The 25,979-nt window shown below is 43.1% G+C and overlaps 3 protein-coding genes across 10 annotated transcripts in view; 1 reads left to right on the forward strand and 2 right to left on the reverse strand.

Annotated features, from left to right (window-relative positions):
• Window positions 1-8,561, reverse strand: part of abhd12 (abhydrolase domain containing 12, lysophospholipase) — a 29,367-nt gene extending 20,806 nt beyond the window's left edge. Inside the window, exons 1-2 of one of the 2 annotated variants that reach the window (XM_021608942.3) lie at window positions 8,445-8,561; window positions 7,644-7,818 (exon numbers count right to left, since the gene is read on the reverse strand). In XM_021608942.3, the coding sequence (XP_021464617.2) occupies window positions 7,644-7,816 (173 nt within the window). In that variant the 5' untranslated portion in view covers window positions 7,817-7,818; window positions 8,445-8,561. Of the gene's footprint in view, window positions 1-7,643; window positions 8,045-8,444 lie in introns of those variants that run through there. The other variant, XM_021608934.3, reaches the window with a different exon arrangement.
• On the forward strand, window positions 8,548-11,310 carry gins1 (GINS complex subunit 1 (Psf1 homolog)). The gene is made up of 7 exons (XM_021608956.3): window positions 8,548-8,849; window positions 9,638-9,702; window positions 9,848-9,946; window positions 10,075-10,165; window positions 10,263-10,379; window positions 10,626-10,700; window positions 10,794-11,310. Exons 1-7 carry the CDS (start codon window positions 8,775-8,777, stop codon window positions 10,860-10,862), a joined length of 591 nt encoding a protein of 196 aa, XP_021464631.1. The 5' UTR covers window positions 8,548-8,774; the 3' UTR covers window positions 10,863-11,310.
• The window catches only part of ninl (ninein-like), a 47,170-nt gene continuing 32,177 nt past the window's right edge, over window positions 10,987-25,979 (reverse strand). For 3 of the 7 annotated variants that reach the window (XM_036983326.2, XM_090238042.1, XM_021608870.3), the window contains 12 exons: window positions 23,745-24,112; window positions 19,426-20,937; window positions 18,780-18,884; window positions 18,561-18,630; window positions 18,083-18,367; window positions 17,791-17,904; window positions 17,554-17,700; window positions 17,271-17,420; window positions 14,579-14,692; window positions 14,069-14,278; window positions 12,196-12,309; window positions 10,987-12,108 (listed from right to left, as the gene is read on the reverse strand). In XM_036983326.2, the coding sequence (XP_036839221.2) occupies window positions 11,917-12,108; window positions 12,196-12,309; window positions 14,069-14,278; window positions 14,579-14,692; window positions 17,271-17,420; window positions 17,554-17,700; window positions 17,791-17,904; window positions 18,083-18,367; window positions 18,561-18,630; window positions 18,780-18,884; window positions 19,426-20,937; window positions 23,745-24,112 (3,381 nt within the window). In that variant the 3' untranslated portion in view covers window positions 10,987-11,916. Of the gene's footprint in view, window positions 12,109-12,195; window positions 12,310-14,068; window positions 14,279-14,578; window positions 14,693-17,270; window positions 17,421-17,553; window positions 17,701-17,790; window positions 17,905-18,082; window positions 18,368-18,560; window positions 18,631-18,779; window positions 18,885-19,425; window positions 20,958-23,744; window positions 24,113-25,979 lie in introns of those variants that run through there. The other 4 variants (XM_090238049.1, XM_021608893.3, XM_090238051.1 and 1 more) reach the window with 2 other exon arrangements.

Raw genomic sequence — 25,979 nt, forward strand, 5'->3', positions numbered from 1 at the left:
TCTTTTTTGATGTTTCTGCACACTAATAAAGCAGCTCGCTGTTTGCGTGTAAACATATTTTTAACCCCCCATACGACAGAAACGTAAAGCAGGATCAACTAGTGAATCATCGTGTAATGTGAGCACCCACGTCCTGGGGTTGAGGATGGATGCAATTAAAGATTTGGGACCAGGAAAATCGGGAAATGTGAGCACATCAAAGTTGTTAGAAGTTGTGTAGTGTATGCCCAACATTAGGGAACACCTCTGAAGTGAATGTAAGCAATAATTAAATTCGTCAATTACTCCTTGTAACACAATTTTTGTAAAAAAATAAATAAAATAAAAACTTAGTGCACTCTGTTCGTAACAGATGTAGTTCTGGGAACAGAAAACTAATCGAGATCTTGATTTTCTTTGACAATATCTGCAGAATGTCGGCCCAGTTCAATCTCGCTCCATACTCTCCCACTGCCGGACACTGGGCTTCCTCTCAACATATTTGGTGGGGAGTGGAAATTCCAACCGTATGCTTCAGATTTATACATCCGGTGAAACATCTGGCTCCTTGTTCTGTGGTAGAGGCATTCCCTTGTGTTTTGTTTTTATTTTTCTTGTTTTTCTCTTTTCCTACAGTGTCAGAATGTTTTAGTAGCCTATGTAGTATCCGTTTTGTATTGGAAGTCTCTTGAACTCCATCCATGCGGAATCTTGATAAGTGGCAATGCGTCACTAGTTCCCATCTAGACTCTGCCGTACTCCACCCCTTTTTATCTTCTTTCTGAAAGGAGATCTTCCCCAGGCTTTCGAACAGTACAGTAGAAGCCTGGGCTTCCAAGGCTAGCATAGCCCTAACCAGTCACCACCCTCTCAATAAAATCAACTTTGCTTTGTGACTAACATGTGCATGGTTTAATTTGTAATGTGCAGACGACTCCGCACAAATAAATACACCATAGCCAGTCAGTACTTGACAATAGTATGTTACGCTTGCCTGAGTGTGCATACCAGTACATATACCAGAGGGATATAACAGAAAATGCCCATCATCCTCCTCCACAGATAATTAAACAAATAAGATAGGTTTTGAACACTGTGGCAGATGCATGTTCAGCCAACTGGAGCACAAGGCTGACCAGTTTTGACCAAGCGGACAGCACTCTTGCTTTGTTCAGAACAAGCAGTGAACCAGTCATGCCAACCAAACAGATGGTGGTCTAACTTCACAGGCACGTGGGGCCCAGCGTTTTCTTATGGGGTACCTAATGCAGACAGACCTCCAGTTGAACCATCGGTGGGCTGAAGGTTAATTGCCATGTAGAGAACAATTCAGTCAAGGGTTACGCAAACAGATATGCCTGTTTCCACCCTATGCAGGCATAACAGCAGGAGGCACTGTTGATCAACAGTGGTGCAACAAGACAGCAGGACAACACCTGCCCTGCTAGCTGGCCTCCAGGCGTTAATGCGTTTAGCTCAGATGCCATATGGACCTGATTACAGCCTGGTAGACATGACGAGATGAAGCTACATTGCATTAGATCACATTGGTCATCAACTTGGCAGAGAGTATATGTTTTATTGTCACTTACACCAGATAGGCGCAGTAACATGTGTTGTTTACAGGGGCAGCCATAGTAGTATGGCCCCTTGGAGCAAATTAAGGTTAAGTGCTTTGCTCAAGACCACAGACAGATTTTCCCCTTGTCGGGTCGGGTATTCGAACCAGACACCTTTCTGTTACTGGCCCAACGCTAGGATAGGCTAACACCTATGCTACCTGCTGCACTAACCATTCAATAATCAGATTCATAAAGGACTTCAATAAAGCCATGTTATCCATGTAAAACAAGGCGACAATACCATGGCAGTGTGGTTTTAAATTAATTTAACTATCATTCAGCTATTCATCCAGAAGACTGAAGTCCATCCTGTGGCCAGTGCTGCCTCGCCACAGCTCCCTGTAGAGAACTTCCCTTCCCCCGATCCCTGTCCAAGGTGACAGTGTAACAGCCAGGACCTTGACAGAGCCATGGCTGCCAAAGTAGGGCCAATCAGGGCAGGAGATAACTAATGCAGTCTGACATGGGATTTTGAGAAGAGGCTTTGAGCAGTGTCAATGCCACCCTGTCTGGTTGGGCGGAAAAAGAACAGCCTAGAGCCCTAGGACCAGAGCAAGACTACGAGACAGTCAGGGGTCAGGTATAACCAAAAGGGATCTCCAAGGACCAAAATAATATACACTTCAGATGGGTACTCACAGCAGAATATGAGTTACAGTATGATAAAAAAAACAACACTAGAGCTAGGTTCAGCAGATAAATATATTCAAACCCTTTGACTACTGCTGTACATTAAGCAGCAGCTGCAGGAGAAGCACCTCCAAGGTTAACAGCTTCCGTGTCTGAAACCAGATTCTTCTTGGTCATTGACACCATAGAGGCTGAACTTGTCTCAACTTCAAGTTGGAATACTTCAGCCCACGAGAGAGCTGGCCATCATGTTCTCAGTGAGGCTTCTAAAAATGAGCCTCTGCGATGAGCACACCCACACTATATTCCATAGAGAAATAGAAATCCTCTGCTAGCAATGGGAGAGCTGTCAAGAGGGCTGGAGGGATCCTAAAATAACAGCCATGACGCAGCCGATTCCAGCCGCTTGAGCCTAAACAGCCTCGGACAGGGCCAATCAGACCAAAATAATTAATCCCCTCACGGGAGGGCCAGTCAGCCAGAGCAATCACAGCCCTGTTTCAAAATAAATAACAGAAACTTAATTTTTTTAAATCTGCATGCTGTGGTTTGGTATGAAGGGCATAACAAAGCAATATTTTATTAGCTAGGAGGTCTGGCAGGCACAGTCGGACATAATCTGAAGCAACTACAGGGTGTTAGTACATGTGCACCCCTATAAGCTAATCAATACTTGGGTTTTAAGCATAATTAATGCCACCATGCTATGGGGGAAGGCAACAACACTAAATTAGTTAACCCTAGTTCTTCCTCACTAAACTTGGTACTGGGTGCTTAGCACAATTTCCCTTTGGAGATTTACGGGCACAGCCACAGAACATTCACACTTGTCACCCTTGTGTGCGAAGTTCCTTCCAGTCAGATCATCATGAACCAACTACAAGCCAGGAAGACCCATTGAAGTTGCTGGCAAAGAGCACCTGAAATTACTTGGTTGATGTCAATCAAACGTTTTCCACCATAATTTGCAAATAAATTCATTAAAAATCTTACAATGTGATTTTCTGGATTTTTCCTCTCTCATTTTGTCTGTCATAGTTGAAGTGTACCTATGATGAAAATTACAGGCCTTTCATCTTTTTAAGTGGGAGAACTTGCACAATTGGAGTTGACTAAATAATTTTTTGTCCGAGTGAGTGAGATATATATATATATATGTGTCAGCCAGTCGTGGTGGGAGGAGTTATTCATGTGCATTAGTACAGTCAGTTCATGAATCTAAAGGTGACTGCACATACTGTAGTTATGAACCACCCAACAGCCCTGTACGGTTGTGCAGTAGCACACAGAACAGCTAGTTCCTCATGTATCACATGGGAATGAGTGAAACTTACTCCTCAGCCTGAAGTTACGCTAGCGAATAGCTAGCTTGTCGCTGACTGGTGAGACGCTTCAGGGTGTTCACTTTCACGTGTGCTAGCAAGGCAGAGATCCTAAGTTTGTGCCCGGTATGGGCCAAATTGGGAGGAAGTGGTACTCCCTAAGCAAGCAGCGTGACATCCTTTACACTCTGTCTAGAAACACAGTGAAAAAAATAACATAAGAAATGTATGGTGCAGTCCATCCTGCAATATCTTGCCCAGGCCACTAAAGACTAACTGGCTGGCTGAGACTTCAAGGCAAAAAGAGACCACTGTAGCTAAATAGGCTAAGGAACTGGCACTCATTTCTGCAGAGTAAATAAATATCCCTAAACTTAGCCTAATAGTTTGATTAAGAAATGGGGCATTTGCTGCCAAATTTGCCCAAAAGGTCAGACAATGTCTCCTGGACTTTCTGTTGAGGAAAGTAATGCTAAAAATGTAATGAGACAAAAATAAACAAAATACAGGAAGTGGATCTGCAAGACCTTTGTGTCTCAGGGTCTGACGGATTCCAGTGTGTTTATTGGAAACAGGTTAATGCACTATGACAGGGCAGCAGCAGTAGCTAGCAGTCTTGCCAATTGCAAATCTGACAAAATTGAGAGAGGAAAAAAAAAAAAACGTGCAGTCATCTTGACAGATTGCAGCTGTGGGAATAGACTGACAGGTACAACACATGACACCTCAATAAACCAAGTAGGCAAGAGACACTAAGGAAACAGAGTGACCCTGGGAAGCCTATTCCTGGAGTGTGGGTAAAAGAGGGGAATGTTGAGAGGAGCACCTAGTGAGAACTGAAAGTCGCTGTGTAACGCTACATATTCCGCAGGAGGGAAGGGAAACTGTGCATTCTGCTCTCGGTTCTTATTTCCTTTGCACTAATGCGTGTCCCTGGCTTTCCAGCCGGCCTTCTGTAAATTGTTTGAACAGTGATGCCAGTGCAAGTTAGCAGTGTGCCTATATGCAATGGTCCTGTCCTGTACACGTTTCTATTAGATGTCCCATCAATGGACCCACATTCACACCCAGAAAAGACTGTTTGAAGCAGCAGTAGCCTAAACAGAAAATTTGAGCAAGTTCTAATCTAGCCTAGTTTTGATACCTTGGAGCTTGCAGTTTAATAGCGTTCTTAAGGTTAACTGGCCAACACCCCTGCCCGAGGTAACAAAATCAGTGAATATAATTTATTCTCCGGAAGAGGGGAAGAATAGCAATGGAGATGTCACATCCAGAAGAATATTTATCACCATCATTAAAAAACAGGACCTCACGTCACACCTGCCCCAATGACCAGAACACAATCATATAGTCCTCTGTCCTCCCACCCAGTTAGTAGAGTTCAGTGATCACAAGAGGTGCCCTTGAAGGATGTTTTCTAACCAGCAAGCTTGTTATCTTTATCATCATAGCCAGCCAACTCAAATGTGAATCACTCCAACATGGCAGTGTTGAGTTCCGGCCTGAATTACAGTTCTCTGAACAGGATAGTGACTAAGGACCTGACCACTGTCCTGATGTGAACTGGCATCAGTCCAAGTGGTTACATGAGCTTCAAGGACTGAGAACCGTGGCACTAAAAATACCTCTTCATGAGTCTCTAATAACCAGTCACCAAACCACAATGACTAGCTCAGATAAATGGAATGCAATGCCTTCTTAACTAGAACCAATGTCAAGCCACAGCTTATTTATTGTCGAGACAGAGCTGTATTCAGACTCAGTGGACAGGGCTCTAAACAAGCCTCAAAGCTCATCTCCCTCACTCTGCCTAACCTTGGTGACTGGCAAAGGTTCTGAAAGGAGACCGAGGCTATTGAATATTTAATCAGAGTATTCTAGCCACCTCAAGCCAGCCCCTACCCTCGAGTGAACTGAAGACTGGTCTTTTAAGATAAGAGCGCCGGGCCAAAAAACAAACACAAACTAGGCTAGAATGACTTATCACACTTCCCAAAATTAGTATTGGAAAGTGAAGAGGGCAGCAATAGCAATCACATTTGCTTGATGATCACTGATGCATCAACATGGATTTCATGAATACAGTACAATTACAAGTTCAAATTCCATCATAGTCTGAAATGTGGTACTTCTTTCAGGAACAGGTCACAATAACAATGCATAAAACAGGTATGTTCTACAAGAATAAATCTCGAAGGGACTTATACCCATTTGTGTGGGATGTTAGTGTAGCCTACTTATTGTTTTTAGTTTGATTAAGTAAAAGCATATTATCTTGCTGTGCATTTCTGATGAAAATAATTAGATACAGTAGGCTAGATATAGTCCAACTGAGCTGTCATTTGGATAACTAGGCTCAAAGTATAGGGTTGACATTTAGTCCACTTGAAGAGCCCTTATACACTACATATACAAAAGTATGTGGACACCCCTTCAAAATTTGTGGATTCGGCTATTTCAGGCACACCTGTTGCTGACAAGTGTATAAAATCGAGCACACAGACATGCAACCTCAATAGACAAACATTGGCAGTAGAATGAGCTCTTCAGTAAGACCAGTGACTTTCAACATGGCACCGTCATCAGATGTCACCTTTCCAACAAGTCAGTTCGTCAAAGTTCTGCACTGCTAAAGCTGCCCCGGTCAACTCTAAGTGCTGTTATTGTGAAGTGGAAACGTCTAGGAGCAACAACGGCTCCGCAGCGAAGTGGTAGGTCACACAAGCTCACAGAACGGGACCACCGAGTGCTGAAGCGCATAAAAACAGTATGTCCTCGGTTGCAACACTCAATACTGAGTTCCAAACCGCCCCTGGAAGCAACGTCAGCATAAGAACGGTTTCGTCAGGAGCTTCATGAAATAGTTTCCATGGCCAAGCAGCCACACAGAAGGCTAAGATCACCATGTACAATGCCAAGTATCAGCTGGAGTGGTGTAAAGCTCTCCAGCCATCTGGAGTGATGAATCACGCTTCACCATCTGGAAGTCCGATGGACAAATCTGGGTTTGACGGATGCCGGTAGAACGCCAACTGTGTGCTCCAATGCATAGTGCCAACTGTAAAAGTATGGAGGAGGAATAATGGTCTGGGGCTGTTTTTCATGGTTCAGGCCCCTTAGTTCAAGTGAATGGAAATCCTAACTCTACAGCATACAAAGACACTCTAGACAATTCTTTGTTTCTGACCTTGTGGCAACAGTTTGGGGAAGTGCCTTTCCTGTTTCAGCATGACGATGCCCCTGTGCACAAAGCGAGGTCCATACAGAAATGGTTTGTTGAGATTGGTGTTGAAGAACTTGACTGGCCTGCACAGAGACCTGACCTCAACCCCATCGAACACCTTTGGGAGGAATTGGGACGCCGACTGTGAGCCAGGCCTAATCGCCTGTGCTCACTAATGCTCATGGCTGAGTGGAAGCAAGTCCCTGCAGCAATGTTCCAACATCTAGTGGAAAGCATTCCCAGAAGAGTAGAGGCTGTTCTAGCAGCAAAGGGGGGGATCAACTCCATATTAATGCCTATGATTTTGCAATGAAATGTTCGATGAGCAGGTGTCCACAAACTTTTGGGTCATGTAGTGTATAATAAGGGGATTATAAAGTATTCACTTGGAAGACACAGTAATCCCATAAGTAATGTGGGCATACCCATAAGTCTTAAGATGTAACTCAAAACACCATCCTCAGATAACAGCATATCAACAGCTCTGTGCCTACGGTATGTACATCGTTCCACACCCACCCCAAGCAGTTCCACTCCTAACAAAAGACAACTAAAGTTATCCAGTAAAACCTGTGTGACCGGAGGCAGAGGGATAACTGTTTCATATAACTTAAAATGTATTCACAGTGAAATGTCCCTCCTATAACCTAATCAAAAGGTGCAGGCGTAATGTGATTACAATCTTGAAATATGAATATGTCCTCATGTCAGCCTGCCTGGAGTAGAAGCTTGAATTAAAGTATGTTTGTTAAATACACATTTGTATTCTTGAACCCCCAATCTTCCACAACACAGTAATGAGATTAGTGTACTGGCTGGATAAATGTAGGTTGCCTATTAGACTTCCATGGTGCAAACGTTTCTTACCTTCGAAATGGTCTGCCCATTTTTTTGTCTGATTCCGAGCTAGATGGTACACAAGGCTCAGGAACCCCTTCCCCTCTCTTGTGACAGTAGTTTATTTCCGGACTGCTGTCCAGCAATGTGTTGGTGGAAGAGCTGTCATGGTCCACGGTGAGCGAGTTATTTCGCTTTCGCATCACTGAAATGTAAAAGCACAATGTGAAAGAAAAGCGACAAAGGATGTGAAACACCGTCTATCACTATTGCATTTGATTTGACAGCAATACTAGGCAGCGCCGGTGATGTAGTTTGGCAACGAATTCTCGGTAAGAAGCCGGGTAAAGATGAGGTCAGGGTGCCGTTGTTTTCTCCCCAGCACCGCTGACTATCAGCACTTTTGCTAGCTACATTGTTTGTAGAAGTCCGATATCTGCAGAGACCAGCTGATCAAATCAACCTTTCCCCTGGGTTCCCATTTAAGCCAATCAGAGCAGACCAGTACGCCATCTTTTTAAAGGAAATGTAGCTACAAAGCTAGTTCGCCATTTAGAGCTAGCTAGCAACTTTTCAAAACACACCACCTCAGTTATCTAGCTAGTAACTAACTACATAGTATTGCAGAATAAACCCCCATATATTCCAACATTGAACTAGCTAAAATATGAACTGTGACATCTAAACTATCTCCACTAGCTAACCTAAATTGACAGCAAGTGGTTTCGCGTTAAACGCTAGCTAAGCAACACAACGTGATGTTTGTTGTTGTATTCGAATGCAAATACTATTTATGGTTTTAATCAAATGAAAATGATAAAAATACAATACCTTTGTTATTATTGTTTTATTAAACTGACAACATGACAAGCGAGGACACCGGTAATGTGCTGTCCGCCAGCGGTGACAGCAGCAGGTGTGGTGGGTTGGTACAATTTGTCTTTCATCGGTACCCATAGTTTCCGCTTATGTGATCATAACAAAGCATTTTGCCGCGAAAACTCAGCCGCTGTCTGACAGTAACTATTCACATCATTCTAGATACGGTGAAATAATTACAGGATAATCACTCATTTAATGCGAGTGTAAGGTTTAGCCTACTGTTAAGTCTAACTTGATATACGGTATCCTATTCATTTATAACAATATTTACCAAGAGAGATGTTTTGTGAAAAGGCAATCGAAATAATCAGAGAACTTCACCGGATGGGCGATGGTCAACTGCCTGCATTCAATGTAAGTGGCACATTCAGCAGGTTATAAAGATATACTGGATTTGTAGCCATTAGTGCAGATGGAATTGCTAACTAGTTAGATTGTTAGTTTACTCTAGCGATGCAGGAGTCAACACTGTCTTGACACGTGATACCTAGTACACCCAACTGCCACACATAACATATACTATTAATGGCTTAGCTATATCAACCTCCTTGGGGCTGCACAATTAATCGCATTTTCATCGCTATTGCTATATAGACATGTGCAAGAGGCTGCATATTTTTTTTTACGCCATGAATGTAAATTCTAATGTAATAAGGGTCCCCTGAGAAACTCTAACCAACACTTTGTTCCTATTCTGTCACAACAACGTATACGGTACCTGGCTTTTTCATTCGTTGTCATACCAAACAACACCAACCATATGATTTAAATACTACTTTTATTTATATGACTCCAACAGTACAGTGTTTTGATCTAAATCGCAAGTAAAATCTCTATCGCAATATTTGGTTAAAAACAAATCGCAAGTAAATGATTTGCCCATATGGTGCAGCCCTATTCCTTGCCCTGCTCTTCTGACTTGGGGTTCTTGAGAGCTAATATCAACCTAGCCAGCCATCACTAGAATGCGTTTCACTCAGTAATAGCTAACATCAACCTAGCCAAATTATGAATACAAAGTGAAGACGTTTAGATCAGTTTGATTGTTAGCAATTTGGTTATAATGCCACTGACTACATGGTCATTTGACTTTTATTACTGCTCACTAACTGACACCTTCTTTGCATATATGCTCTCTGCAGGAAGATGGTATTCGTCAGGTGCTGGAGGAGATGAAAGCATTATATGAGCAGAATCAAAGTGATGTGTGAGTTAAGACATTAAACATTGTCACACATTGACATTCTCTTTGAGTATTCATTGAATATTTGAATGTGTCTCTTTCCCATCGAGTTCTGAAATAATGACCTTGTGGGTTTTAACAAATACGTTTTATTTCACACACTTCAAAGCAATGAAGCCAAGTCTGAGGGAAAAAGTGAGTTGATTCCAACCATCAAGTTCCGTCACTGCTGTCTGCTGAGAAACCAACGTTGCATCGCTGCCTACCTGTGAGTGCCTGATGTGATGAGTTGATTTTGAGCTCATCATCACTACTAATGTTTTTGTTGACAGTTACACTGACCATCTCATAGTTTCTTAGGATAGGACAACATCATTGCTAATTTCCTCTCCTCAGCTATGACAGGCTCCTCCGCATTCGGACTTTGAGGTGGGAGTACGGAAGTGTGTTGCCCACAAACATCCGCTTCCACATGTGTGCAGAAGAGGTATGTTTCTTTCTTTCAAAGGCAAGAAACAAATTGGACAGAAGATGGCAGGGTGATGGCATCTGACTCTTAAAATGTCATGTTTCATTTTGAATAGTTGGAATGGTTTAACCAGTACAAGAAGTCACTGGCTACCTTCATGAGGTCACTTGGAGGAGAGGAAGGACTTGACATAACACAGGACATGAAGCCTCCAAAGAGTTTGTACATTGAGGTAAGATACACAAGGGAACTGCATGCCCGCAAGGACCTGACCAGAGACTAAGTGAATGTTGGTAGGGACCACTTGTGCCGTTAGTCAACAACTGTATCAATTAATTCAAACTGCAGCACATAGACCCTTGACTATTAGGTGCTCCTTCCTTTGGTCTTCATTTAGATATTTTTACATATTGGTCATGTTCTATTGATTTGACCCTCTTGCCATTTAGTTTTTCTCACCATGTATTTCTCTCCATAGGTGCGCTGTTTAAAAGATCATGGCGAGTTTGAAATAGACGACGGGACCATCATTCTTCTGAAGAAAAACAGTCAGGTATAAAAAAAAGAAAAAGTATTATATGTGAAAACCATCACTATACTTGCACATTGTGTAAAGAATGAACATGAGTCACTCTTGCCTCCACAGCACTTCCTGCCACGATGGAAGTGTGAGCAGTTGATTCGCCAAGGGGTCTTGGAGCACATCATGTCTTGAATCAAATGCCAGAACTATATTACCTTTTTTTTTCCAGCAGAGGATTATCCATTTAAGTGAGACAATGCATAAGGTGATGCTATTTTGAAAAAGATCTTTAAAACAATAATTAATTCAAATACACTTATCTGTAGGTGATTTATTACTGGGTCAGTTCTGTTTTACTTTAATTGTGGAGTGATTGTAGTGCATAACAAATCCATAGCTTGCATGTTAGTGTTTTTACAATAATTACCTACTTACATTGTTCGATTGACAAGACATTGTCGCAACAATCTTTTTTAGTACTCAAATAGTTTAGGAATTAAAAGGTTTGACTGTACAGCAGTGCTTGAGGATTGAACATTGTGCAGATGTGTATCAAAACTTTACATTTGTAAATACTGTGCTTTTGGTTGGTAATTTAAAATACCACAAAGAACACTTCATTAAAAGTTGCTAAACCCTTTCTTTGATTCATTTTGTGATTAAATTAGGATTCAGCCTTTTCACATACAGTACCATTCATCTCCTACAGTCCGACATAGACTTAACGTTAAATTCAGTACCTTGAGTGTGTTTGATGATCAAACTGGAATGTTATACCATTGGTCCCATTATACATCTAATCGACTCTCAGACCTACCAACACAGCATGATGCTGGAGGATAGTCTGTAACCTAACGTACTGCCTGCCTCTGCAGAGACCGAATAAAATACTTCATGTGAACTTTGATTGACCTTCACAAAAAAAATGAGTCTTGCGTTAACCTCAATAAAAAAATATATACACAAAAAATAAAGTACATGCATAATACCCTGGTGGCTGAAAACACTTAAGTCTTGTGCTGTTCCACTTACCCAAATAACTTGTGCAACTCCCACGAGGGAGTTGTGACACAGTGATTTTGTTATGGATTTTACAGAATCATTGTGGACCACCTGCCACATTACGCATCAATGTTTCATTGGGATGGTCATCCAATAATAAGGTTAAGGGAAGGAAACTTAAGAGGTCTTTCACAGTTGTCAATGTCTTTTGGGGAGTAGCGTTGTTCTGAGTAGCAGGGAACTGCTACGCAGAGAGGGAGGCAGGGGTGATCTTACGAAGGAGCTTGTTGAGGGCTGTAATCTTCTCCTCTAAGACAAAGTTCTTTTTCTCTGCACTCTTCTGTCGCTGCTCAGTGACCTGCAGTGCCTTCATCAGCTGGGAGTTCTCCACATACAGGTCCTTCAGCATGATGTCTGACTTGGCATTCTTCGCCAGCTATGGGTGGGACAGGGACAATGAAATACAGCCAGCTTTTCAGGGCATGTTTCTCTGCCATTTGTCTTGTATGAATGGTAAACTGACCTGCTCCTTCAGCTGGTTGACCTTCTCCTGTAGCATCTTGCGCACACTCCTCAGCTTGGTCTCCACCCCCTCCATCCCCTCCTGCATGTTCCCTATCACCTTCTCATATTGCTCCTGAGCACAAACAGAGAGCCAGCACTTACAGCACGTAAAAGTTGGAAGTTTACATACACCTTAGCCAAATACATTTAAACTCAGTTTTTCACAATTCCTGACATTTAATCCTAGTAAAAAATCCCTGTCTTTGGTCAGTTAGGATCACCACTTTATTTTAAGAATGTGAAATGTCAGAATAATAGTAAAGCAAATTATTTCAGCTTTTATTTCTTTCATCACATTCCCAGTGGGTCAGAAGTTTACATACACTCAATTATTATTTGGTAGCATTGCCTTTAAATTGTTTAACTTGGGTCAAACAATTTGGGTAGCCTTCCACCAGCTTCCCACTATAAGTTGGGTGAATTTTGGCCAATTCCTCCTGACAGAGCATGTGTAACCGAGTCAGGTTTGTAGGCCTCCTTGCTCGCACATGCTTTTTCAGTTCTGCCCACAAATATTCTATAGGACTGAGGTCAGGGCTTTGTGATGGCCACTCCAATACCTTGACTTTGTTGTCCTTAAGCCATTTTGCCACAACTTTGGAAGTATGCTTGGGGTCATTGTCCATTTGAAAGACCCATTTGCGACCAAGCTTTAACTTCCTGACTGATGTCTTGAGATGTTGCTTCAATATATCCACATAATTGTCCTTCCTCATGAAGCCATCTATTTTGTGAAGTGCACCAGTCCTTCCTGCAGCCACCCCCGTGCTTCATGGTTGGGGTTCTTCGGCTTGCCAGCCTCCCCCTTTTTCCTCAAAACATAACGATGGTCTTTATGGCGAAACAGTTCCATTTTTTTTTCATCAGACCAGAGGACATTTTCTCCAAAAAGTATTATCTTTGTCCCCATGTGCAGTTGCAAACCGTAGTCTGGCTTTTTTGTGGAGGTTTTGGAGCAGTGGCTTCTTCCTTGCTGAGCGGCCTTTCAGGTTATATCGATATAGGACTCGTTTTACTGTGAATATAGATACTTTTGTACCTATTTCCTACAGCATCTTCACAAGGTCCTTTGCTGTTCTGGCATTGATTTGCACTTTTCGCACCAAAGTACATTCATCTCTAGGAGATGGAATGAGTCTCCTTCCTGAGCGGTATGGCGGCTGCGTGGTCCCATGGTGTTTATACTTGCATACTATTGTTTGTACAGATGAAAGTGGACCTTCAGGTGTTTGGAAATTAGTCCCAAGGATGAACCAGACTTGTGGAGGTCTACAATGTTTTTAAGAGGTCTTGGCTGGTTTCCTTTGATTTTTACATGATGTCAAGCAAAGAGGCACTGAGTTTGAAGGTAGGCCTTGAAATACATCCACAGGTACATCTCCAATTGACTCAAATTATGTCAATTAGCCTATCAGAAGCTTCTAAAGCCATGACATAATTTTCTGGAATTTTCCAAGCTGTTTAAAGGCACAGTCAATTTAGTGTATGTAAACTTCTGACCCACTGGAATTGTGATACAGTGAATTATAAGTGAAATAATCTGTCTGTAAACAATTGTTGGAAAAATTACTTGTGTCATGCACAAAGTAGATGTCCTAACCGACTTGCCAAAACTATAGTTTGTTAACAAGAAATTTGTGGAGGGGTTGAAAAACGAGTTTTAATGATTCCAACCTAAGTGTATGTAAACTTCGGACTTCAACTGTACATTTATGGATCACTTTTAGTTCTGTGTTAAACTATGGTTGATTCTTCTGAGAAGTCTGAAAGGGTGCAAATCATGCCTATTGAACTGTAACCAGTGGCTGAATTGGGTGCATCCTGTACACTACCTGCTGCAGGCCTATCTGGGTGCTGGCTTGCTGGGCCTGTGTGCGGAGGGTCTGCTGCAGCTTCTTCCCCCTGCGCTTCTCATCTGCCAGCTGGGCTTGAAAGTGTGCCAGCTGCTCCCTGGAACCCAGGCCTGCCTGCTCCCTCAACTGCTGCAGCTCCTGGACATGCTGGGCCTGGGCTAGTGTCAAGGCTGTGTCCACCATCAGTGCCTGCACCATAAAACAGTGTGTGTTTGAGAATCAACTACATTGTAGTCAGACTGTACAGTGAGCCACTAATAGCCTAGCACCCCAAACTATTCTTGCTCAAACTGATCCCCTCAAACACGCTGATAGACTCAATAGGATATGGAGTTTGGAAATGTTCATGAAATGAATTTCTGCAAGCCTGGATTAGTGCACATTTGTACCATGGTGTTAGTTGCTCAATTTGAGTTTGAATTGGCAAACCTGCATTCAGTTTAGAATTATATTTATCAATTATTTGACCAAAATGTTTGAATTAGTCACCTGATCCTGTGCCTCTGCCCTGGCAGTCTCCAGCTGTGTCTGTTTGTTCTTTAGAGTCAGGCACTCCTCGGTCAGACTCTGAACCTCCACATCCTGGCCCTGCAGCTGATACACCTGAAGGAAACAAAGCACAACAACCACTTCAAAAATAATTCACCTTGAAAATAAAGCATTGCATGCAAGCATCAGTGACCGCATTTGCAGACTAACAGTAAGATTTAACTCAACAGAGCGCACATTCAAGGATCAGCCCAAAGGCTTCATTATTTGAAGAGGTCTGAAAAAATATGGGCCTATTTTCATGGAATTCTACGTCATTTGGCAGATTAGAGTCTTCTCTTTTTAGCAGTAGATATTTGATTTCCAAACTGTGTTTTCCAGTGATTGTATTTTGAAATAGAAGGCCAATTTTACCTGCTGTTCACTGAAAGCCGCAACTCAACAATCAGCTGATATTGGGCTCCCGAGTGGCACAGCGGTCTAAGGCACTGCATCTCAGTGCTAGAGGTGTCACTACCGACACCCTGGTTTGAATCCAGGCTGTATCACAACCGGCAGTGATTGGGAGTCCCATAGGGCGGTGTCATCCGGGTTTGGGCCAGTGTCATCCGTGTTTGGCCGTCATTGTAAATAATAATTTGTTCATAACTGACTTGCCAGGTTAAATAAAATAAAACATATTTGCCACGCACTGCCCAAGTTGCAGGCTGTAGTTGCATTTATGCTTAAAAACAATCCACCACAGCTATTTTTTTAAAGAAGCTAGCTATTGGTCCTCTATGGCTAAATTATAGTATCTGGTGTAGTATTTAGAATTTGATCTATTTATGTACAAACAAGAAATACTACATACTGAACAAAAATATAAACGTAAAGTGTTGTTTCCATGTTTGATGAGCTGAAATAAAAGATCCCAGAAATGTTCCATATACACAAAAAAACATTCAAATTTTGTCCACAAATTGGTTTACATCCCTATTCGTGAACATTTCTCCTTTGCCAAGATATGCCACAACGGTCAGGTGGATGGATTCATCATTACACAGGTGCACCTTGTACTGGGGACAATAAAAGCTCATAAATGTGCAGTTTTGTCACACAACACAATGCCACAGATGTCTCAAGTTTTGAGGGTGTGTGCAAATGGCATGCTGACTGCAGCAATGTCCACCAGAGCCGTTGCCAGAGAATGTTCATTTCTTTACCATAAGCTGCCTCCAAAGTCATTTTAGAGAATTTGACAGTACGTCCAACTGGCCTCACAAACGAAGACCAAGTGGGAACCACGCCAGCCCAGGACCTCCACATCCGGCTTCTTCACTTGCGGGATCGTCTGAGACCAGCTACCCGAACAGCTGATAAAACTGGGTTTGCACAACCGAAGAATTGCTGCACAAACTGTCTGACATCATCTCAGGGAAGCTCATCTGCGTGCTCGTCGTCTTCACCAGGGTCTTGACCTGACAGCAGTTTGGCGTCGTAACTGACTTCAGTGGGCAAATGCTCAACTTCGATGGCCATTGTCACACTGGAGAAGTGTGCTCTTCACGGATGAATCCCGGTTTCAACTGTACTGGCATAAAGAGTGTATGGCGTCGCGTGGGTGAGCCGTTTCCTGATGTCAATGTGGTGAACAGAATTGAATTTTATCGATGGCTGTTTGAATGCACAGAGATACCGTGATGAGATCCTGAGGTCTATTGTCGTACCATTCATCCACCGCCATCACCTCATGTTTCAGCATGATAATGCACGGCCCCATGCCGCAAGGATCTATACACAATTCCTGGAAGCTCAAAATGTCCCAATTCTCCCATGGCCTGCATACTCGCCAGACATGTCACCCATTGAGCTGTTTGGGATGCTCTGGATCGATGTGTACGTCAGCGTGTTCCAGTTTCCGCCAATATCTAGCAATTTTACACAGCCATTGAAGAGAACTGGTTTTCTGATTCATGCCCCATATATTTTTTAAGGTATCTGTGACCAACAGATGCATATCTGTTCATGTCTACATTTGACACTTCAATGCGACTTCTGCTATCAGAATAAGATAGCATTGAAAAGACGGTCTAGTCACTTTGTGGTCTGATTGGGTGACCAATTGTGGTCTGAAGTGGCTGACCACTTCAGGTGGTGGTCAGGGATGCATTGTGTGCATATTTCTCTTTAGTCTGGATGAAATCAGGCTACCGAAAGCCATGCAGTGGACGACGTTATCACACGTTCCTCCCATAAGTCTCCAGAAAACTTGTGTTTTGGGACTGAGGCACCTTTTCGTTATAAAATTGGAGGAAATACGTTCCTAGTGTGTGAGGAACATGTTTCTAGGCTTCATAAATGCATTTTCATTTTTATGCTTTGCCATCTCTTTAGCGTTGCTTTCTAGCTTGCTGGCTAGCTACAGAGATTAGCTGGCTAATTAGCTACATTAGTTAGCTAGAGACGGCCTCTGTATTCCCAGTCATGTGAAATCCATAGATTAGGGCCTAATTCATTCATTTCAATTTATTGATTTCCTTATATGAACTGTAACTCAGAAAAATCAGAGAAAGATTAGCATGTTGCGTTTATATTTTTGTCCAGTGTAATTTTGGCAAAATATATTCCAATTTACAAGGGGCTGCTGCAGCACCTCCAGCACCCCTACATCCCGTGGCTATGGCTTTAAGAGCAAGTAACGTAGCTCTACCCTGTGGAGCAGCTCCTGGTTTTGGAGGCGCAGGCTCTGGCACTCCTTTTGTAGGGCCATAGTGGCCTCCTCCTCATGTTGTTTCTGGGCCAGACGCAGCTGCTCCTTCTCCCTGCTTAGCCTGCCCATGCTGGCCTCCAGCTCCTTTACCTGATGATCAGCAGACAACAATGAAGTCAGTCAAAGTGCTAATGTATCACAACACTTCATTAAAGATCACATTCAGGACCAGCAAACAGTGAGCAGACATTTCTATTGTTTTCGTCGTTAGTATGTCACCTACCTTGTCCTGGGCATCCTGTATCATCCTCTGGTGGTTGGCTACTTCCTGGGTCTGGCCATTCTTCTCCTGATCCACTGCCTGGAGCTGGGAGCGAAGCAGCTCCACCTGGGAGTCCACAGAGAGAAGAGACTCTTGGAGCTTCTCAACCTGAAAACAATAACATCATAATTCATACATATTCAGTCAGAGGAAACTGACTGAACAGAGTTGCAATAGCCAAGTACATCCTTCTCTCACCTTCTGGGTCCTCTCCTCCACCTCCCTCAGCAGCCTCTCCTTATCCTGCTCCAGCCATTGGTGCTTCAGGGTCAGGCTGGTCAGTGAGGACTCCACCTCTGATAAACACTGGAGCTAAGAGCAAACAAGACATTTAAGAACCAAGATACATAAATGAGGCCCATTCATTAAAAATGCTGACCAAGAAAATTCTCACAAACTTCAATTTCCCATAGACCAAAATATAGTATCTAGACAATGGAAAACTCTACCACAACTGTCCCAAAAGTCCCCTATATATACACACACACACCTTTTCCTTGATGGTGTGGAGTTCTCTCTCCAGCAGCTCCTTGTCGTGCCGCCAGGCTGCCTGCAGGTGGAGTCTCTCCCTCTCCTGCTGGGTGGAGGTCTCCTGGAGCTGCCTGGCTGTGGCCGCCCCCTCCTCCTGCTCCCGGGACACCTGCGCCAGCCTCTCCGTCAGCATCTGGACCGCCCCCTGGTCGGCACGGAGACGGGAGCTAAGCTCAGCGTTCACGCCGCTCAGCTGCAGGTTGTGGGCTCTCAGGTCCAGCACCTCTTCCTGGTACTTGGCGTTCTGAGAGGGAAGGGAATGGATGAAGGGTTTATCAGACTGGGATTGCTCATCACTATGCAGTGACCTCGGGTGATTGAGAGAATGATCATGTGTCCAATGATCAAATGTAGGCTATTAAAATCTATCAGGCTAAAAGGGTCAGTTGAACTATGCAGGGTGATTATAGTGAAATGGAAAACGATTGAAAACAAACCTCTTTGTGAAGTCTCTCCTGCTTCTCCCTGTTCTTCTCGTGTTCCTGCTCCACTTCGTCCAGTTTCTTTCTGGTGAAATCAAAGACGGAACGGAATGATTAATAGCTGTGAAGACAGAATACATCTTAAATAACAACCCCTTCTGTAACATACATTTGTAAACCATATCTGAATTTAACATTATCTCACAGCAACACATTACTGACGGATCAGCTTACTTCTTCTTGACGATCTCTTCCTCCATTCTCTGGACATCCTGCTGTAACATGGCCAGTCTGTCCTTCAGAGCACTGTTCTCACAGTTGACCTCATCTAACTGAGAACTAGAGTTGAAATAGTTTACATAGGAGTTTTTCCTCAAAGGCATTTTAATCTGGAAGATATTTAAACATAATATTTATCTGGAGATTGATTTGATAGAGGCATTTATAATTTGAAGCAAACATTTGAGTTCCAGATGAAACTCTGGGTGAAATCAATGCACTTATGTGGCGAAAGTAAAATGGACACTGGTTTAGACAAACAAACATTCAATGATATAAAATAATGTTAGTCAGACAAATTAAATCTAATATCATGCACCTAGGTGAAAATCATGCCGCTAGAGAGACATAAAATTGTTAATGCATTCCAGACAATTAAGGTGTTAAGGTTTAGAGAAGGTTAAACACTTGGAGAAGGTTTGTGAGGAGAAAAGGTGAGGATCTCTTTCAGATGAGAGCAGATCGGTTGCAATTAGTCATTCAAATTTCAGCCAACATGTTTGGGGCAGAAACACATTGGAATGTTTCAAGGCAGGTGGAGGTTAGTCATTTGAAGGTTGGTTTGGTTTGATTTCCGGCAACAGGCCTGCACGTCACAAACCTGTGTGGACTGGTAGGATCCATCACCATCTCCAGAGCCATGACCAGCTTCTCCATCTCCACCAGCTGCTCCTTCATCCTGCCCTTCTCCCACTCAAAGTCCTCCTCCAACCTGTGGACCTCTGCCTGAGAGGACAGCAGGGCCTGCTGCAGCTGGACTGTGGTGCTGCTGCCAGCCTTTCCTCTGAGGGAGCACAGCTCTCTCTCCTTGGTCTCCAGCTGGGTGTTCAGCAGCTCCTCTTCCCTATAGTGCTTATTGGACAGGGCTTCCGCTATCTCTACCAGACCTGCAGTCTGCTTTATATCTGATTCAAGGTGGTCTACTTCTGTGAATTTGGCCTCTAGCTGGGTCCTGAGATCAGAAACTAGGTTGGACATTTCAACCAGTTGGGCATTCAGCTGGTGGATGTGGTCTTGGAGTTTGGATGATTCCATTTCCATTTCTACGATCTGGTTGGAGAGTTGGTCTGCCAGGCGGATGTAGTGGGCGTTCTCCTGGCCCAGACAGCCCATCTCTTCCCTTTCCAGGTCCAGGGTGGATTTGATCTCCATGACCTGGGTTTGTTCCAGCCTCAATGCTTCCTGTAGACTCTTCTCTGCCCTCTTCCACTGGTTTAACTCCTCAGTGACACAGTCAAGATCTGACTGTAGACAGTCAACAGTTGTTCTGTGTTTTCTCAGCTCCTCCATCAGCTTCGCTCTGTCCGTCTTCTGGGAGTCCAGCTCAGCAGTCTGCCTTGAGCATCGTTCAACTTCATTTCTCAGAGCCTCCCGTGCCCTCTCCAACTCCCCCCTCAGGGTATCCGTGTCTTCCTCTTTGGCCCTCAGCTGAGCTTGCTGTTGTAGGAAGGTGCTGGACAAACTGCTACAGTTCTCCGCCATAATTTCCTTGTCCTGAAGAAGTGTCATATATTCAGACCGTAGACTATGCAGCTCCTCTCTTAGCTGAGACACCTCACTAAGGATCTCTCGCTCTCTATCCCTCACCAACCCCAGTTCCTCCTCTACATCATGCTGTTCAGAGGTCAGACGCTCGGTCAAAGCCTCAGACTCCAGACACACAGTGCGTTCCTCCAGCTCCAGCTGGGCACAAACCACTTCCAGTTTGGCCTCTAGTTGACTGCACCGATCGCAAGTCTCTTCCAGTTCAGCCTCTAACTGACTGCACTGTGTTTGATAGTGCTCTAGTTTCACCTCTAACTGACAATGCTGTATAAGTGACTTCTGCCTATCGGAGGTCAGATCTGCCTGCTCCTGCAAACTGGCTATGTGCTCTTTCAGCTGCCGGACTTCCTCCTGGTGCCCTTCCTCCAGCCTCTTCCTCTCCACAGCGGACCGGCTGCAGATCCTGGCCTGCTCCTCAACCGCCCTCTCTGTACTGTGGAGTCTCTCCCTGTGCCTCTCCTGCTCCAGTTCCAGCCGCAGGCGCTCACAGCGTAGCTGGTGCATGAAGCTGCGCTGGGCCTCGCCTTGCTGAGTCTTCATCTGAGACACCTGCTGCTCTGCCTCTTCCCTGATTACATAGCACACACACTGTTCACCAAGGCACACAGAGACAGATACATACACATATACAGTACGAGTGAAAAGTTTGGACACATACTCATTCAAGTTTTTATTTTTATTTTTTTTACTATTTTCTACATTTTAGAATAATAGTGAAGACATCAAAACCATGAAATAAAACATGGAATTATGTAGTAACCAAAAAACTGTTAAACAAATCAAAATATATTTTATATTTGAGATTCTTCAAATAGCCACCTATTGCCTTGAAGACAGCTTTGCACTCTTGGCATTCTCTCAACCAGCTTCACCTGGAATGCTTTTCCAACAATCTTGAAGGAGTTCCCATATATGCTGAGCAGTTGTTGGCGCCTTTTCTATTCACTCTGCGGTCCAACTCATCCCAAACCATCTCAATTGGGTTGAAGTTAGGTAGTTGTGGAGGCCAGGTCATCTGATGCAGCACTCCACCAACTCTCCTTCTTCGTCAAATAGCCCTTAAACAGCCTGGAGGTGTGTTGGGTCATTGTCCTATTGAAAAACAAATGATAGTCCCACTAAGTGCAAACCAGATGGGATGGCATTTCACTGCAGAATGCGGTGGTAGTCATGCTGATTAAGTGGGCCTTGAATTGTAAATACATCACTGACAGTGTCACCAGCAAAGCACCATCATACCTCCATGCTTCACGTTGGGAACCACACATGCAGAGATCATCAGTTCACCTACTCTGCGTCTCACAAAGACATGGCGGTTGGAACCAAAAATCTCAAATTTGGACTCATCAGACCAAAAGGACAGATTTCCACTGGTCTAATGTCCATTGCTCATGTTTCTTGGCCCAAGAAGTGTTATTCTTATTGGTGTCCTTTAGTAGTGGTTTCTTTGCAGCAATTCGACCATGAAGGCCTGATTCACGTAGTCTCCTCTGAACAGTTGATGTTGAGATGTGTCTGTTACTTGAACTCTGTGAAGCACTTATTAGGGCTGCAATTTCTGAGGCTGGTAACTCTAATGAACTTATCCTCTGCAACAGAGGTAACACTGGGTTTTCCTTTCCTGTTGCGGTCCTCATGAGAGCCAGTTTCATCATAGCGCTTCATGGTTTTTGCGACTGCACTTGAAGAAACGTTCAAAGTTCTTAAAATGTTCCGGATTGACTGACTTTTATGTCTTAAAGTAATGATGGACTGTCATTTCTCTTTGTTTATTTGAGCTTTTCTTGCCATAATATGGACTTGGTCTTTTACCAAATAGGACTATCTTCTGTTTACCACCCCTACCTTTTCACTACACAACTGATTGGTTCAAACGCATTCACTTCTTAGGGAGAGAAAGAAAGAAATTCCACAAATTAACTTTTAAGAAGGCACACCTGTTAATTGCAATGCGTTCCAGGTGACTACCTCATGAAGCTGGTTGAGAAAATGCCAAGAGTGTGCAAAGCTGTCATCAAGGCAAAGGGTGGCTACTTTGAAGAATCTCAATTATAAAATAATACTTTTTTGGTTACTACATGATTCCATATGTGTTATTTCATAGTTTTGATGTCTTCACTATTGTTCTACAATGTAGAAAATAAAAATAAAAACCCTGGAATGAGTAGGTGTGTCCACAATTTTGACTGGTACTGTATATACACACAGTACAATACCAGTCAAAAGTTTGGACACGCCTACTCATACCAGGGATTTTCTTTATTTTTCTACAAAGCTTTCATCAAGACAAAGGGTGGCTACTTTGAAGAATCTTAAATCTAAAATATATTTTGATTTGTTAAACTTTTTTTTTAACAACATGATTCCATATGTGTTATTTCATCATATTATTACTTCATTATTATTCTACAATATAGAAAATAGTAACAAGAAAGAAAAACCCTTGAATGAGTAGGTATATCTAAATGTTTGACTGGTACTGTATATATACACACGCACATTCACTGAGTGGACAAAACATTAAGAACACCTTGAGTTGCACCCCCTTTTTGCCTTCAGAACAGCTTCAATTTGTCGGGGCATTGACTCTACAAGGTGTCAAAACCATTCCACAGGGATGCTGGCCCATGTTGACGCCAATGCTTCCCACAGTTGTGTCAAATTGGCTGAATGTTCTTTGTGTGGTGGACCATTCTTGATACACACTGGAAAATGTTGAGCTTGAAAAACCCAGCAGTGTTGCTGTTCTTGACACAAACAGGTGTGCCTGGCACCTACTACCATACCCCATTCAATTGTACTTTATGTCTTGTATTGCCCATTCATCCTCTGAATGGCAAACATACACAATCCATGTCTCAATTGTCTCGAGGCTTAATTTTTCTTTAACCTCTCTCCTCCCCTTCATCTACACTGATTGAAGTGGATTTAACAAGTAACATCAATAGGGGATCATACCTTTCACCTGGATTCATCTGGTCAGTCTTCAGTGTGTCATATCAAATTTGTCACATGCGCCAAATACAACAAATTCAACCTTACAGTGAAATGCTTACTTACAAGCCCTTAACCCCAAAAAAGTGTTAAGTAAAAAATAGAAAATGGTAAGAGTGTTCATAATGTTTTGTACATTAAGTGTAAATACATACACACAACGTACACCAGTCCCAGCTCACACACCATTGTTGTGTAAGTCTAGTGTATATGTTATGGAGTTAAAGGGACTCATGCAAAAGTTACAGTTGGCACAAAAAATGTTTTAAAAAATGTAATGCAAAACCGGGAGCCAACCTACACAAGAATGTGAACTTGAAATTAATTTGTTTTAATTTCAGAAGACAGCCCTGGGGAGGAGGATAGTCTGGCCACACTCACCTTACGAGCAGCAACTCTTGGTCCATCTTGAGCTTCAGCTCAGCCTCTAGCTGGTCTTTCTCAGAGGTCAGTCTTTGGACCAGGTTACTGATCTCCCGGGCATAGTTCTGCTCCAGCTCAGCCTGTTCGCGCTGGGCCCTTCTCTCCTGGTCAGCGCCCCAGCCTGGCCCTCTCAGGCCCCTGGAGCTGCTCTGTAACTCGGTCTGCAGCTTCTCCACTGCCTCCCTTAGCCTCTTAACCTGCTCCTCAGCCTGGGCCTTCTGCTCCTCCAGCTCACTGATCTCCACCTTGAAGCCCGAAGAGATGTCCTTCCTCTCCACCTCCATGTTCCGTCGCATCAGCTCCAGGCTGCGCTCGTAGAAGTTCACCTGTGAGGCGAGGATGATGAGGTGGTTCAGGGCTATCCCAGAATTAGAAAAATGGGCCTCCCATGTAAATACTGAACTAACTTCAGTACATCTAGTGTCACTCAAATTGCCAACAATTTTGGACCTTTCAATTTCACATACAAAAATAGGAGACGGTAATCAAAACTATACAAAAACGTGTGAGCTAGGGTTTAATGGCGGGAACCGGGTTACCGAGCTTTACTGGAATTTCCCGCCCAAACCCATCTTTTCCCGGGATAAATGATAGTGAGAAACCAGTCAATTATAAATTATTTCTATGAACAGAGTGAAATAAAATGTAAATGTTAAATTATGTGCAAAGTCTAAATCTGTCATCATACGGCCTGCTCTGCTATCTGCATGATCAATAATCAACGCTCAGGGTGTGTTGTTGTAGCCTACCGTATTTACTTACAAAGTCACTAATGGTTGGCCTATCTGCTTTTTTTACACTGAGCAAAAATATAAACGCAACATATAAAAGGGTTGGTCCCATGTTTCATGAGCTGAAATAAAACATCCCAGAAATGTTCCATACGCACAAAAATCTTATTTCTCTCAAATTTGGTTCCATCCCTGTTAGTCAGCATTTCTACTTTGACAAGATAATCCATCCACCTGACAGGTGTAGCATATCAAGAAGCTGATTGAACATGATCAGTACACAGGTGCACCTTGTACTGGGGACAAAAATAGGCCACTAAAATGTGAAGTCACACAATACAAGGCCACAGATGTCTCAAGATTTGAGGGAGCATGTAATTTGCATGCTGACTGCAGGAATGTCCACCAGAGCTGTTTCCAGAGAATTGAACGTTTCTCTACCATAAGCCGCCTCTAACGTCGTTTTAGAGAATTTGGCAGTACGTCCAACCGGCCTCAACCACAGACCACGTGTAACCACGCCAGCTCAGGATCTCCACATCTGGCTTCTTCACCTGCGGGATCGTCTGAGACCAGCCACCCGGACAGCTCATGAAACTGTGGGTTTGCAGAAGACCTCATGTTCCAGCATGATATATGTATTACCAGTCATGAAATCCATAGATTAGGCCCTAATTTATTTATTTTAATTGACTGATTGATTTCCTTATATGAACCGTAACTCAATAAAATCTTTGAAATTGTTGCATTTTTAGTTTTGTCTGTGGGGCAAAGTTTGACAAAAATGATTGCCAACGAGGCCAAATGCAAAACCGACCTGCTGAAAATCCTCTCTAAGGAGGAAACAGATGGGTCAAAATACATGTTTGAGGCACTCGCAACGATCCAGGCCACCTCCATGGAGACCAAGAGAGTCTTCTCAGTCTGTGGCCAATTTGTGGCGAAGATCAAAAACCGCCTATCTGGGAAGAATGTAAGCACTGCGCGTTATGACAGACCACTTCATCGGAGAAAATCTAAGTTAAACAGGTACGGCCTATAGCCTATGCAAATTATTTTGTTTGTTTGTTAGCTACATTACAGGTTGTAATGCAACAAAACAGGAAAAATGCCAAGGAGGGTGAATACTTTCGCAAGTCCGCTCTGACAAAATGGCTGTAAAAACAGTCAAAACAGCCACAACCTTCCCAAATTTCACCGATAGACAGTTGTAAGGGGAGAGAAAATGACCAAGCTGCATCTTTCAGTCAAAGGTAGGCTAAAACAAATGTAATTTTCAGTAGACTGTAATAACCTCATAATATTTTACCAGTTGGCCAACAGTGCGTCATACACCTGTTAACTAGGCTACATCAATTAAATAGTGTGGTGACTTCGAGAGAACTGAGTTGATTGAATTGCAACAAAGACAACAAGAAACCGTTAGATTCATGTGTCTATTTCTCCAATATAGTGGTATAAT

This window comes from Oncorhynchus mykiss, chromosome 1 (assembly GCF_057628025.1).
Source record: "Oncorhynchus mykiss isolate SJ-2025 chromosome 1, ASM5762802v1, whole genome shotgun sequence".
Taxonomy (NCBI): domain Eukaryota; kingdom Metazoa; phylum Chordata; class Actinopteri; order Salmoniformes; family Salmonidae; genus Oncorhynchus; species Oncorhynchus mykiss.